Below are 15,279 nucleotides of genomic sequence, written 5' to 3'. Positions count from 1 at the left end.
CACACCAAATTGTTGAGGCCCCCCAGGTGCCCCCTTGTGGCCCCCACTTTTAAAACCACTGACTTATTGAATATTATTAATTCATATTAACATTAACTGCGATTATATGGACAACAATAATTCACTCTTAACCTGATTAAGACCATACTTTGATTAAGAAACTACCATGTAAACAGCAATTTTTACTTACCCTAATCTAATTAAGGTCATACTCAAATTAAGCTTTAATCGAATTAAGACAGGTGGAGTACTCCTATTTTAGTTGCATTATGGATGTGTATGACAGACATGTAAACACCTTAATCACATTATGAACGTTGTGTGAGAGTTTTCATTGCATTTTGCAACAGGACACGATCACACACGGCAGTTCTCAACATTTTACGGCAAAGAAGAGAGTTCGGCTGCGTCCCAAACCGCATACTTGCCTACTATAGGCCTGTAGTGGGGAAAAATACATGTATCTCAGCTACTATATAAACAGTAAGTACGCGGTTTGAGACGCAGCCAACGGCTTCAAGCAGATGTCTATTAGCACGTATAGCATGACAAATAATCAACTGCACTTAAAGCGTTTGGAAAAAAAATTAAATAAAAACACCCAAAACTGTATACGGTACCATAACGAAGATGAACTGTATGCTGATACATGAAATTCTGGAGGGACGTCGGACTGTGTGGCGCGGTGACGTAATGACACGGGCTGTTAATCTAATTCAATTCAATTCAATTAAATTTTATTTGTATAGCGCTTTTTACAATAGACATTGTCTCAAAGCAGCTTTACAGAAATATCAACATGGTATACAGATATTAAAGGTGCGAATTTATCCCAACTGAGCAAGCCACTGAGTGGCGACGGTGGCAAGGAAAAACTCCCTAAGATGTTTTAAGAGGAAGAAACCTTGAGAGGAACCCGACTCAGAAGGGAACCCATCCTCATCTGGGTAACAACAGATAGTGTGAAAAAGTTCATTATGGATTTATATGAAGTCTGTATGGCCTTAGGAGCAGCCGTAGTCCCAGCAGTCTGGAATTAGAGAAGATTTGAGCTCCATCCAGAGGCAGAAAGGATCTGGATCTCTAGTATCTCCATAAATTCATGTGGGGCTCGGCGAAAGGAGAGAGGGAGAAAAAAGATTATTATGACTGCGAAGTAGTAGAACAGAATCTAGTCAGGGTAGGCTTGAGTAAACAAATACATTTTAAGCCTAGACTTAAACACTGAGACTGTGTCTGAGTCCCGAACACTAATAGGAAGACTGTTCCATAACTGTGGGGCTCTATAAGAGAAAGCTCTTCCCCCTGCTGTAGCCTTCACTATTCGAGGTACCGTCAAATAGCCTGCATCTTTTGATCTAAGTAGGCGTGGCGGATTATATAAAACCAAAAGGTCGCTTAGATATTGTGGCGCGAGACCATTTAGTGCTTTATAGGTTAACAAAAGTATTTTATAGTTAATGCGAGATTTTACTGGGAGCCAATGCAGTATTGATAATATCGGTGTGATATGGTCGTACCTTCTAGTTCTAGTTAGGACTCTAGCAGCTGCATTCTGGACTAACTGGAGCTTATTTATATTCCTACTGGAACATCCAGACAGTAAGGCATTACAGTAATCTAATCTAGAAGTGACGAATGCATGAACTAGTATTTCCGCATCATGTAGTGACAATATGTTTCTTATTTTAGAAATATTTCTGAGATGAAAGAAGGCTATCCTAGTAATATTATCTACATGAGCATCAAATGATAGGCTGGAGTCAATAATCACTCCAAGGTCTTTAACTGCTGCACATGATGAAACAGAAAGACCATCCAGAGTAACCATGTGATCAGAAAGATTACTTCTAGCTACACGTGGGCCTAATAAAAGTATTTCTGTTTTATCAGAATTAAGTAGAAGGAAGTTAGTTAACATCCAATGTCTAATGTCCTTTACACAATCCTCAGCTTTACTAAGCTTCTGTCTGTCCTCTGGCTTCGCTGAAACATACAACTGTGTATCATCAGCATAACAGTGGAAGCTAATTATGTTCTAAAACATGTAAAACGGGAACATGACAGGAGTATTCTAAAAATATTCATAAAAATTCATAAAAGCGACTCATGTATACACCTTAATCACATTATCTTAATCAGAGTAAGCTCAATAATTAGATTACTGCTGTCCATGTAAACCTAGTCATTGACTGAATTCTAAAAAACCTTCTGATTGGCTCACATTCACTCACCACAAACAAAAGCATTTCTACTTCATCATTGAACATCAAACTGGTAATATATATGCTTAATATTAGACTCCACGCCAAAACTCCCACTTCACTGCTGCTCACTTCCGGTGTAAAATTTTAGCGGTGCAGAGCTTACAATATGCAGTTTTACTGTCATTCCACACAAGAGACATCATCTTTAAACACAGCACGAAATCGATGTATTTTCCTGTCTTCTTTTTATTGACAGGATATAATCGGCCCTTGTCATCAGATGTTTTTAAACTATAAAAAATAGCCTTTATAGGACGATACCGATTATCGACCGATACATCGGTGCATCTCTAGTGCAGACCTTATGATATGGAGGAAGTCCGCTGAAAGACGCTGCCAAAACTCATTTCTGAATGTTCAAGACAAGATTAAGAAAGTAGCCCTTTACCTTTTAAATGGTAGCGTGTATAATAGCCCAAACACAAGTGCATATCTTCTTAGAAGTGGATTTTCCAGAGCACTGTAGTAATCCAGAGAAATATTCCTTTTTCAGGAGACTGTATTTTAAAGATCATTTTGTAAAATCCAAATAAGCTTTACAAATCTTTATTGGAAAGGATTTAAACAACGTTTCTCATACTTGTTCAGTGAACCATAATCAATTATTGCACATGCACCTGTGGAGACACAAACAGTTTACAGGCGGTAGGCAATTAAGGTCACAGTTACAATAACTTAGGACACTAAAGAGACTTTTCTACTGACTCTGAAAAATACCAGAAGAAAGATGTCTAGGGTTCCTGCTCACCTGCATGAACATGCCATATACCTACTGCAGGGAGGCATGAGGACTGCAGATGTGGCCAGAGCAATAAACTGCAATGTCTGTAATGTAAGACGCCTAAGACAGTGCTACAGGGAGTCAAGAAGGACAGCTGATCGTCCTTGCATTGGAAAATTACATGTAAACATGTGTCCCCCCAGGACAAGATTGAGAACTTGCAAATGCCTTGGTGGAAGAGTGGAGTAACATCTCACAGCAAGAACTAACAAATCTGGTGCAGTTCATGAGGATGAGATGCACTGTAGTACTTAAAGCAGCTGGAGGACACTAGATTCTGACTGTTACTTTAGATACTGACCCCCCCCCCCCCCCCCCTTTGTTCAGGGACTCATTATTCCATTTCTGTTCATCAAATGTCTGTGAAACTTGTTCAGTTTATGTTAATTGTTCAATGTTTTTATGTTAATACAAATATATACACATGTTCAGAAATTTGCTGGAAATAAAAGCAGCTGAATGTGAGAGGATGTTTCTTTTTTGCTGTATATATATATCATACACTTTCTGTCAAACTGTCAATCAAAGTAGTGTGTGCTGATTTATGACCCTTTGTGCTTCCCTGGCCGACATTTCTGTAGGTAAGCTAATTTATGACTAGGGGTGGGGGTAACCCTATCGACTGTATCAGTGGGTCAATCTGGCCCCTGTGTGTCTGGGCTGTGGTGGAGGGGTGTGTGGGTGAGTAGCCCCCAACAAAGGTATTTATGTTAATGAGCCTGGTTTTTGGGTCGAAATACATCTGAAAAAGCGTATCAATGGTTAATATTGGGCAGGCGTTTGTGTTACTATGTGGGGGTATTTTCGTTTGTGTAAACACATTGTTAGAAAAAGCATGATGTTTGAATGTGTACATATATGAGTAGAATATTTGTTTGTGAAATAAATGAAAACAAATGTTGATTACGTTTTTTGGGATAAAAAGTTTAGGATGTAAAACGTAAAAATAAATAAATAAATACATAAATAAAAGCTCGTATTACGTGTCTTTCAAACATAACCCTTTAGGAGGTAAAAATGATTAAAAGAGCTGTTTAAAAAGAATGCGTATTACTGGTCTTCCAAAAAAAATATATAACCCTTAAGAGATAAAATGTTTAAAAGTGACGTTTAAAAGAATCGCGCGTATTACATGACTTCTAAACAAAGATCCTTATGAGGTAAAAATGTTAAAGTGTTGGCTAAAATAATCGCCGTATTGTTTAAACTAAGAAATAAGTTTTCGCAAGATGTATTCCATTCGCTGGGGTACAGCAGTAATGATGTTAAAACCGCTTCACCTCTCTCTCTCTCTCGCTCTCTCTCTCTCTAAACCCCGCCCCTACACACGTGTTTCAGATTCACCTCTCGCTCTCTAAACCCCGCCCATACACACGTGTTTCAGATTCACCTCTCGCTCTCTCTCTCTAAACCCCGCCCATACACACGTGTTTCACATTCACCCCTCTCTCTCTCTCTCCGACAGTTTGAAGGTACACCTAATTTATGAGCTCTGGTGACAGTGTCTGAAGTGTGTGTGTGTGTGTGTGAGAGAGAGAGAGATAGGGTCTTGTGTTTCCTGGGGGTTTTCTGACCAGAATGCTTACAATGTGTTTATGTTGTTGAATTAAGGGACGAGTCGTGCGTTTCAGTGTTTTACGATCCCTACCAATGTGTAAATTTGTGGTTTAAGTGAATCTTTGTTTCTGAAATTACTTTTGTGGTAATTATCAGTTTGTGTAACTAATCTATCAGAAAATATTAGACCTGGTGACTGAATGTGGTAGATGTATTAGAATTGTGGACATTTTATGTGTGTGTAGCTACCTGTGTGTATGATTTGTGTAATCCTTCTGTCAAGAAATGAACAGATAACATTTATTGCCTATGTTGTTGAGAAAAACACTGATGTGTGAAACATTTCTACATTCCTTCAAGGCTGTATGAGGACGTTGTTCTCTTTTACTGAAATAAAGACCAAAACCATCAGTGTTATTCATTGTGGAGACTGAAGCGACAATATGTCTGAAGAAAATTTAACATATTTATTACGTACCCTACTTTCCAAACAAGGTACTTTAAGGGTAAAAAAAAACAGACCTTTTCAAAAAAAAAAAAAAAAAGATGGTGTTTTAAAAGAATCGTGTGTTTTGTTTCAACTATAAACAAGTTTTTGGAAAATGGTTTGCCAAAGAGGATACTTTCACAGAACTGTTGCTAAATACATAAGCTTTTGTCTATGCTTTGGCATCCCATGTCCCCACTGGCTGAGAGTCAAATCGTGTACATTTATGACCTCTGGTAACACTGTTTGGCATAAATGTGTGATCTTTCCTGGCAGTTGTCTGTCTGTGGGAGACAGAGAAATGTGATTTCTGGGGGTTTTGCTGACTAGAATGCTTACAAATGTGTATATGTTAACGAATTAAGGAGTGAGTCATGCGTCTCAGTGCGTAAATAATGGTTAAGATGTTGTAGTTAAAACACAGAAGAAACTCTGCAACTATCTGTTACAATGGCTGCTCTGAGAAATCCTAATACCCCTAGAGGAATGCTGTGTATTCACCAACAAGAGGACTTGTTGAAATGGGAGAGGACTTGACTCTTGCTGCAAGAAAAAAAAAAGATGTTAGTTTGACAATTTATTCATGAAGATATTGTAAAGACGTTGTTGTTTAACCATGAGCATGGTGTCAACAACTCCAAAGATGGTGTCTTAAGTCCGAAGGTTTATTTAGGAGGAAGGAAAAACATTTAAAGATGATGTTTTAAAAGAAACGGGTGTTTCGCCCATAATGGTAAAAAAAGAAAAATGGTTGTACTCCAATGTGAAATAAATCGGTGGAGACACACTAAGTACATTTCTGTTCCACAGTCTATAAGGATCCCCACCCATAATGTAGAGTGACAAATGTACACACCCTCCGTGACTACGTTACTTAAGGTTTAAAAATTTTTAGTTTGTGATGGCAACAAGACAAAACTGTTATACATTTGGTATCTGGTGATTTTAGAATTAGACCCCAACTGTCAAATATGTTTTGACATAGAATGTGAATTGCTTTGTCAGGCAAAGAGCACGATGGTATGGAAAGAGTATGATGAAGGGATCTAATGCTTAGGAGTTCCATAGTACTTTGACTTGGGAACATTCCAACATGGCCCTCAGAGAGGCATTATCTAAGGTACATATACATATATATACACACACACACACACACATATTATATATATATATATATATATATATATATATATATATATATAAAATATAGATCAGATAATCAGTATGTCTTTACCCTCTCCTGATCTGGAGTCAAAATTATTACTTTTTATTTCCTTGTATGGGTTTATGACAATGAGCAGTCATATACATTATAAGCCAAAGTTATAGAAGCAGTCGAGTTATTTTTAAAGGTTCCAAAATATTTTAACAGTTCAGGCAACAGAACAGTATATTAGACATTTAGTGTAAACTAGTGTAAAAAAAAAAAAATTCAGTGAAAATATTTTTTCCATATTAAATGCATCATATTAGAAAAGATAGTACAGTCTTTGTTGATAAGTTACAAACTCATACATTATAACAATTTGTTTAGGAACATCTGAATCTGGCAAATAACTTTTTTTTCCATTTAGGCATGCAATAAAAGTTAATAAACAAATTAGGAAGAAATGGCTTGTACACTACTGCTGCAGATATTAAGTCAAACCATTTTGTTCAAACTTCAGCGTGATCCATAGAGTAGCAGAAATTTATGGCAACGTATGAATACCATGTGAAGGATTAAGTTGACTAGTCACTTACAGTCGCAAAGACATATCCTTGTGCAGTAGTCTCCAGCACAGTTTTATGTGGAAATGAGCTGTAAGTTTTATTGAGCATCTACTGTACTGACTTGATAATGGAGGGGGAACAAACTGTAGTTAAAACAAACTATAGTTTGTATTAAAATATATAGGGTGCTTAAAACTTTTACACCCACATGTGTGTGTGATCTATATACACATACATACACACACAGGAACTGATTTCTACAAGTCTAGCGTCCTCTAGTGATTAGTGTGTTACATAGCTTGTATTACAGTACAAGCTTCTTACAGTTCGGATTTTTCAAGCTCAAGCTTCTTTTTATTCAGTGAGAGAAATCCACTATAAAACATTTACCGTTTTACAGCGTCAAATGCAAATAGAAATTAAAAGGGAGTGAGCAGAAGTAGTTTTATCTCACTACTGGTGTTCTCCACACTTGCTGTTATCTGGTCACAGTTGTGGTAAGCATAGACAATACTTGCTTATTTTCTCTTTATTTGCACAAGTATTATAATACACTTGATATTACATATGAAAAAAAATATTATTTAGATTTTCCAGAACTGGCATTCCTCCAAATACAGTCTAATATTTTACCTTAAAGCCAAATCCAATAATTACACGGTTCTGTTAGTTTGCTCTTGTATAGTATAATGGACCCAAGCACACGTGACTGCGGTACCACATTTGAAAAATGTGACTTAACACCTACCATTTAGTTTCTGCTTCTGAATAAGAGGATTCATTTTAAAGGCTGTCTGTACATTTTATGCCATTTTAGGGATATTTTATGGTTGAACTGCTTTAACAAATCTGAGCAGATAAACCACATCCAAGAACTAGCCAGAGAAGACGTACACAGAAAAAAAAATCTCTCAATCATATACAAATGTTGAAACAGTTCCTTAGTTCATATAAACCAATATATGAGCCGTGTAGGTAACGCCTCTCCATTTTTGAGCGGAACTGAGAAACATCCGAATACAACTCTAGACTTTGTAATTAAGCCCATTTTCTTGATAGAAGCTCTTTAGTCCCTCTTCAGAATAGAGGTTCAATCCTCATCAGCATCTGACTCTTTCTCTGCTGATCCTTCCTCATCATCATCATCATCATTATCTTCCTCCTCTGTGTCAGAGTCTTCAACGTCTTCACTGTTCTTTGGCGGGACTTTGAGAACAATTTCATCATCTACATCATCATCCGTGATTTTCATAGACCGCCTCCTCTCCAGGACTGAAGGTGTACAAACCGGTGTGGTGTCCTATCCATCACAGATAGATCATTAAAAAGTTCAGGCAGTGTGTGAACATGGTTTCAAATGAAAAACACTAAACGACTCACATTAATCTTTATAATTAACACATGATCTTCAACAGCAAAATGTTCTTGTAATCAAATTCTGACTTGACTATTTTTGTTTGTTTACACTTCTTTCATTGACATGGTCTACCTTCAGTTTGGTTAATAGTTTCCTACATTACCCTGCCACCAGTGTTGTTTTACTACATGATAATAGTGGAGCCATTGGGCATAACTATTTTATTTGTGTTTGAAATCTCTAAGTAAAGCAATGTACCCCCGTCATGTTCTCTCAGGAATAACAAAAACAACTAATTAGTACAATAATCGCTAAGCCCACCACAAATATTTCAATATAAACTTTTTCATGCATTTGAGGGTGGAGCTTTCAGTTACAGCTTATTGGAGTGTTGGCACATGGGTTTCATCGTGCAGCTACATCAGCTGACAATAAGCTAAATGTACCAGCTTCCTGTTGGCACAGTTATCTTACTCCAGAAGACAAATACAGCTGAAGTAATTTTCAGACTATGCCAAGGAACAGTCATGTCTGAGGAATCTCAGCATTACATAACAACCCCACCCCCCAAAAAGATATGAATATATTTAAAAAATAAATAAATAAAAATCATGATTTCAAACTGAGCTTACCTCACTGCAGACTGATGTATCAGCATCTGACAGAGCTTTCTTTGCTGAAACCTGAGCTGCCTTGAAAGTAAAATAAAATATTTATCAGATTACTAACAAATAAATAAGAAGTCAGTAAAACCCAAGTTAAAATAAAGGAATTCTACTGAAATACTAACAAATCCTGGAAAATCATAGTCGATGCCCTTTTCCGCCAGTCTCTTGCGAAGCTTTGCTTCTTTGCTTAGGAGCTTTCCAGCAAGTTTCTTCATATCTTCTGGGCCATGGGCTCTATTATAACGTGCAACAGCAGGCCGGATGGGCTTCTTAAAGATTTTCTGAGAACCAACAAAGAGCTTTTCATGGACTTTCTCGGGCGGCACCAATTGACCTGTCCAAATCACAAACGGACCGTTTCATTAAAATGTCACATTATTTGGCATCCAATTAAGGTCATAATTTATTAATGCATTATTTATGCAATGAAAAATTCACAAACACACATATTGCATTAACGGAAACACAAGGCATATTTTCACCACATTTCAGTAAGGGCTCAACATTTTCTCCCAAAAACATGAATAGAGGAATTAACTTGGACTATTCTAATTTAGAGTAAGCATCTCATGCTTCCCTGCTGTGAGTTACTGCCTTAGGTTTACAAGTTCATTTAATAACAGCTTTCTTCATGAAGGTTTTTGTGATTTCCAAATCAACAGTATGCAGAGAGAAAAATCTGCATATTTTACTACAAAAACTCTAGTGAATGTTGGTGGACAAGAAGAGCAATGACCCCCGCCCCATGTGCACAGCAAGGAAAAGTAAGAAAACGGTTAGGAAAAGGTCTACTGCGGTGGTACTTAAGCTGCTGTTCCATTAATTTTTTTCTCAACTAAAAAGAACAGTCCCACCCTTCTTGTTTTCTAATGACTCACCAGGCTGAGGCTAGTGAATTCACCTAGATATTCAAATAGATGAGAATGTAACTGCTATAAATGCAGGTGCATCCTTTCTAATTCAGTGAACTTGGTTTTCAGTTGAACTCATTTTTTATTCACATTCAGCCTGACCGTGGCTTTAGCTGATAAAACAGAATAGCATAGTTTTCATGTCTCTCTGGTATTACCATAGACAAGCATAAACACATCAGTAACATCATGGATGTTGGTACATCTTAAGATGTATGGGCAACAACATAAAATCAAGCTTAAAATGCACAGCATCTATACAACGGGGTCAGAATCAACACTTTTGTTGACCAAAAAAAAACAAAAAAACAAGCTGCACTCACATTTGATCAGCCTTTCTCCCATGAGGTAGTTGTCCATAGTCTCTGCCACAATCTTGGCCACTTCATCACACTCAAACTCCACAAAGCCATAGCCTTTACTCCGGCCAGTCTGCAATCACAGCAAACCTTAGCTCAGACTACAGCCCTTTAACAAGCACGAGAAGGTCACCAGATTCATTCTTCAGGACATTCATAAGTTTGGTTAATGTAGGTACATGGGTTTCATTGCACAACTATGGAGCTGGCAATAAGCTTAATGAACCGCCTTTGTGTAGGCACAATTATCTCACCCACTGCAATACACATGCTGAAGGTAATTTTCAGATTGTGCCATTTAAGCTTCCCTATCCAGTCCCTCCAAGATTTCACAATTTCACAGAAATTAATGCAAAAATCAAGCAAACACCACGATTTTAGAAGGGTCTTGCAAATTTTCAATTTTTTTTACATTTTGGCTAAAACGCATCACAACGCAAATTCAGCCAAAGCCCTCTTCAGTTCACGTGCGTCAAACATGAGTACAGCTAAAAGGTCTCATTTACCAACAATCACTGTCAATGACAAGTGCAAAACAATTCGGTGCAATTACGCCAATTCAAGTAGTTTTCCGCAAAAAAGGACAAAAAATTTTTTTTTGGCCAATTGTACAGCAAAATTAAAAAAAAAAAAAAAACAAACAAACAAAAAAACATTTTAAAACAGCAACAACTGCCTATCCAGTCCATACAGGATTTCGCAGAGTTTTTGTGATTGCTTCTGCCAAAATCCTTATCAAAATATGTGATGCAACTTACAGAGCTTTTTGTGCTATTTTTGAGGAAAACTACTTGAACTGCCAAAATCGCAACTCCACAATATTGTTTTGCACAGTCTTTCGCAGTGATGTTTGTGGTAACCGTACTCATGTTCGACACAAGTGAATCGAAAAGGGCTTTGACTGAAGATGCCACATGACGCATCTTGGCCCAAATCTGCAGTAATTAAAACAAAATTGCAAGCTCCTCCAAATATTGCTGCATTTGCTCGACTTTGCTTTAATTTCTGCAATTGCAAAATCCTAAAGGGACCATCATCAATGAACACCATTTTACACAATGTACACAGCGAGAAATGGGTCATTACCTTTTTACTTCTGGAGAGCCTCAAGCGCAGGACTCGGCCAAACTGAGAAAAGTAATCTCTGAGCTGTGGCTCGGCGAGTGACTGGGGAAGGTGACCCACATACACCACACCTGGAGTTAAATCCTGGACAAGAAGAGAAAATGAAGAATGTAGTAGTTTTCAAAGTGGGGTCTGTGAAGGATCACCAGGGGGGTCTGCGATTATTTAATTTAGTTACAGTGGTGGATATCCCAACCCACCACTAGCAATATATTCATTACTGAGCTTATCACCTTGTTTGGCTGGTCACTAGGTTTAACTGAAAGCACTCAATTTTTTATTTAAAAAAATATATAGAATATAGAGCTGCAAGCAGCAATGGCAGATTCCTCCTCAAGATTGCGGACCATTTCAGAATTGACATGGTATAGGAATGTATCACACACATGCAACATTTCAACACATTTGGAGGAATCGCAGATTTTAAGTTAATTTTTGTAGCTTTCCACAAATGATCATTGTAGAGAGAAAAAACAAAAAATCAGGAGAATTTTGGATAATTACTTCACGCTGCTACAATGCTACCTTAACATTATTTGAATTTATTCCTGCTGCAATAACATTAATCTGAATGAAGTGTATTTTGGCTCTATCCAAGACAAACACCGCCATCTAGCAGACAATAAAGATACGGTTCAACATAACATTATCAACGATATTATTCCTTTTAACGCCATTGTTTTTGGAGATGTGAGATTGCCGTCGCACATGGTAACACAATGTAGTGTCCTTTTTGCGTGTGGCACAGATCAAGTGCATAGGTTAACATTCCACTGATTTATGGACAAGAAATATGCGCAACAGTTGTCAATTCACCAATATGTAAATAGTTCGGCCAATTTCTATTTGATTCCTTATTGCTCATCACACTATAGAAAGACATGTATCCCATGCACATTTACCACAGGTCAATTCAATCGGACCTACGGTTCATGAAGAGAAGACTTTTGTAATTATGATAGAAAATCTATCAAGGTGGACTATGGGTCTTTTTTGTTCCCCATGAGAAATAAATCACATACACCAATTGTCAGACACTTTGGACTTATGGGGCAGAGGGAAAAAATCACATAGACTATGGGCATGGCATGCAGCACCACCTATGGGCTCATGTGAGTTACTCGTGGCCTGTAGTTTCAATGTATCAAAACTTTTTACAACTCAGATCTTGAGTTATTGGCCATTTTATATAGATAATGAGAATAATAATAATGAGAAGAATACTAACAATAGGTTTCCTCCTGAGTAAGTGATCTTAATAAAAACAGAGAAATGAATCATGAACAGCTCATATGTACAAATCTAATCAAGACCTAAACCACTTCTACAAATATTAACTAGCAAGCAGACTGAACTGAACTCTCCAGACCAGAGGGAAATCACTATAAATCACTGTAAAATAATGAGCATAGACATATATTTTGGTTTATTACAGACATTTACAGTTTATTACAGACATCAATTACTTGTTGCAAAAAAAGGGGAAGAATTTAGGGGAAAAGAGCAGTGTTGATTCTTTTAGCCTTTATCTGACAGCTGAGAAAGTACAACCGAGAAAGTACAACCAAAAAACTAAAAACACTAAACACCTCTTCACACACGTATCTCCACTTCACTTGATGGTCCTACCGTTTTCTGTCGCTTTTTCACTTGCTTCACTTTTTTCTGAAACTCGAGGTCTTCTTTGGGGTTGAGCGCGAGCAGCTTCCCGCTCTGTGTGTCCTCGGTCATTGTCAAAAGAGACTCTTACAACAAACAAATAAGAATAAAACACACTAACAACCGTTCTTCACAACCGCCATGCCACACGCTAACACGCTAAGTAACCACGTTTCTCGACAGAAGAAGCATTGAGGAAGTGCTGAGGGACACAAACACACGACTTCCTGAAATAAACGTTATGAGGCGCCACCTGCTGTACCGGAGTGCACGAGCGTTCCCTCAGCATCTTTAATCAGAAGTCGTGATGGGAAGTTCGGATCATTTTACTGAATCGGATCTTTGAATCTCGTTCATCTTTTTTCGAGTCATTTCGTTCATTCCAGCAGAATATAATCAAAATGTTTTACTCAGTTCCCCAACACGTCTAAAACTTACGCAAACGATCACAGAACCTCTGCATTAGGTGAGATGCTTTGGCCTTTCAACTTAATCTCAGGGCTGATTCAATTTTCACTGACATATACCTTAATGCATTGATTATAACCCTGGTCCTGGAGTACCAAATCAGCAGCTACAGTGAGAGCAGAGAAAACGAAGTTCATAGCTACATTTAACTATTTTTTTCTTCATTTTTTTCGTTCAGGTGGCAGGTTGAGTGAGATGGCGGTAGGTTGGAGTTAGATGGCGGTAGGTGGAGTTGGACGGCATTAGGTTGGGGCTGGCCACGTGATTGTCTGATGCTCTTGTCCATGCATTGTCCATCTAAATCTCAGGATTGATTCGATTTTCACGGACATATACCTTAATGCAGTTTTCAACCCTGGTCATGGAGTATTTGCATTGATGGGCAGTAATCTGATTTTGTAAATGTGAGAAATGACATTTGCAGGAAACACCCACTTTTTGCTTACGTCTACAATAATTGTAACATTTACAAAATGAACCTACAATAAAAAAAAGTCTATTTAATGAAAGTAAAGGTCCATGCTTAATAAAAATGTTAATGAAATGAAAGGTGACAAGTGATAATCTCAAGATTTACTGGGTGTTATATGATTCTTTGCTCTTTTTTCACACTGTATGGATTTATTCCATCATCCGGGTGGATGCTACACATTGGTGGTGGTTGAGGAGATTCCCTTCCACCATCTATAAAGCACTTTCAGTGTCTAGAAAAGCGCTATATAATTGTAAGGCATGGGCACACGGTGGATCAGCGGTTAGCACGTTCGCCTCATACCTCCAGTTGTTCATGTACAATAAAATCTACGAAATAAGTAGTGGGCTACATATAAAGTAACTAGCTGACAAAAATTATTTTGTCATAATACATTTATTGTATTAACAAAATAATACTTTTTTTTTTTTTTAAGCCAGAGCATAACACTTGAAGGAAGAAATCCATCCGTCCTGCATATTAACATTTATAATTAACAAGTGATCTTCAACAGCCTCCAAGATTTATTTTGTAACAAATTCAATGTCTTCCAACAAATTAGCACCAGAATCACTAAACACATCACAAATGTTTAAATACCAACACATTAAAGGTGTTTCAGAGTGCAGCATTCTTTTAAAGTGAGACGTGACAATTCCAACTGATTTGACTTCTTTTACAATCTTTCAGTGAGCACAGTGTGTGAATTGGATAGAGAGCTTATATTCTTATATTCATATCATTTGGTAAGAATAAGTAACATCTGAAAAACAATAACTAGTACACAAATACTTAGTAGTTACATAATTAATTTACATGAAACATAGAATACTTTACTGACTTTGATCATCGCATGGATGTTGGTACCAGGACGGATGGTTCAAGGATTTCATAAACTGCTGATCTCCTGGAAATTTTCACATACCTCAGTCTAGATCTGTGCCTAAACCCGCTCCCTATCTCCTATATCAGTGGTTTTCAAAGTGGGGGCCACGGCCCCCTTGGGGGCTGCCAGGGGGCACCTGGGGGGCCTCAACAATTTGGTGTGAAAAATAAATTCTCACTCTCAGACAACCACACACACACACACACACACACACACACACAATCTATTCCTAATGTAATGTAATGTAAAGATGTAAGATGTAATTATCAATAAAAAGGGATATATATTCAGATGTCTGTATTTTTAATGTGTTTTAAAGACATCTTGCAAAAGGGGGGTCTCGGTCAAATGCTAATGCCATTTGGGGGGCCTTGCCCTGGAAAAGTTTGGGAACCACTGTCCTATATTGTGCACTATCGGGTGTCGGCCATTTTGTACTGGGGTCCGAATTCTGAGTGAACAACTTCACTCTCTACATTCGTTCACTCGATTATACCCACAATGTACCATGATTTCGAGTGGACAACCGATGTACACTGGCCAATGCAGTATTTCCCATAATCAAATGC

At 37.6% G+C, this 15,279-nt stretch overlaps 2 protein-coding genes and 2 non-coding genes across 11 annotated transcripts in view; all 4 read right to left on the bottom strand.

Moving 5' to 3' along the window:
• clasp1a (cytoplasmic linker associated protein 1a) overlaps window positions 1–597 on the bottom strand; it is a 66,818-nt gene extending 66,221 nt beyond the window's left edge. For 4 of the 8 annotated variants that reach the window (XM_053626699.1, XM_053626702.1, XM_053626701.1 and 1 more), the window contains exon 1: window positions 1–596. This exon is cut by the window's left edge and continues 785 nt beyond it. The gene's annotated coding sequence lies outside the window, so the exon portion shown is untranslated. The other 4 variants (XM_053626704.1, XM_053626705.1, XM_053626707.1 and 1 more) reach the window with 2 other exon arrangements.
• A 6,721-nt stretch (window positions 598–7,318) lies between these two features.
• Window positions 7,319–13,078, bottom strand: nifk (nucleolar protein interacting with the FHA domain of MKI67). The gene is made up of 6 exons (XM_053626698.1): window positions 12,855–13,078; window positions 11,187–11,309; window positions 10,065–10,173; window positions 8,953–9,164; window positions 8,795–8,854; window positions 7,319–8,105 (listed from the first exon to the last, which is right to left on the bottom strand). The coding sequence occupies exons 1-6, from the start codon at window positions 12,954–12,956 to the stop codon at window positions 7,896–7,898; spliced, it is 816 nt and encodes a 271-aa protein (XP_053482673.1). The 5' UTR covers window positions 12,957–13,078; the 3' UTR covers window positions 7,319–7,895.
• LOC128609401 (small nucleolar RNA ACA64) lies at window positions 8,549–8,675 on the bottom strand. Its single transcript, XR_008386222.1, has one exon. It is a non-coding gene; the product is annotated as a small nucleolar RNA ACA64 (small nucleolar RNA).
• Window positions 10,268–10,393, bottom strand: LOC128609400 (small nucleolar RNA ACA64). The gene has a single exon (XR_008386221.1). It is a non-coding gene; the product is annotated as a small nucleolar RNA ACA64 (small nucleolar RNA).
• Window positions 13,079–15,279: the final 2,201 nt, after the last annotated feature.

The sequence above is a fragment of the Ictalurus furcatus genome, chromosome 6, assembly GCF_023375685.1.
Source record: "Ictalurus furcatus strain D&B chromosome 6, Billie_1.0, whole genome shotgun sequence".
In the NCBI taxonomy this organism is placed as follows: Eukaryota; Metazoa; Chordata; class Actinopteri; order Siluriformes; family Ictaluridae; genus Ictalurus; species Ictalurus furcatus.
Note: the sequence above shows the minus strand (reverse complement) of the source record. Positions and strands in the feature narration are given on the sequence as shown.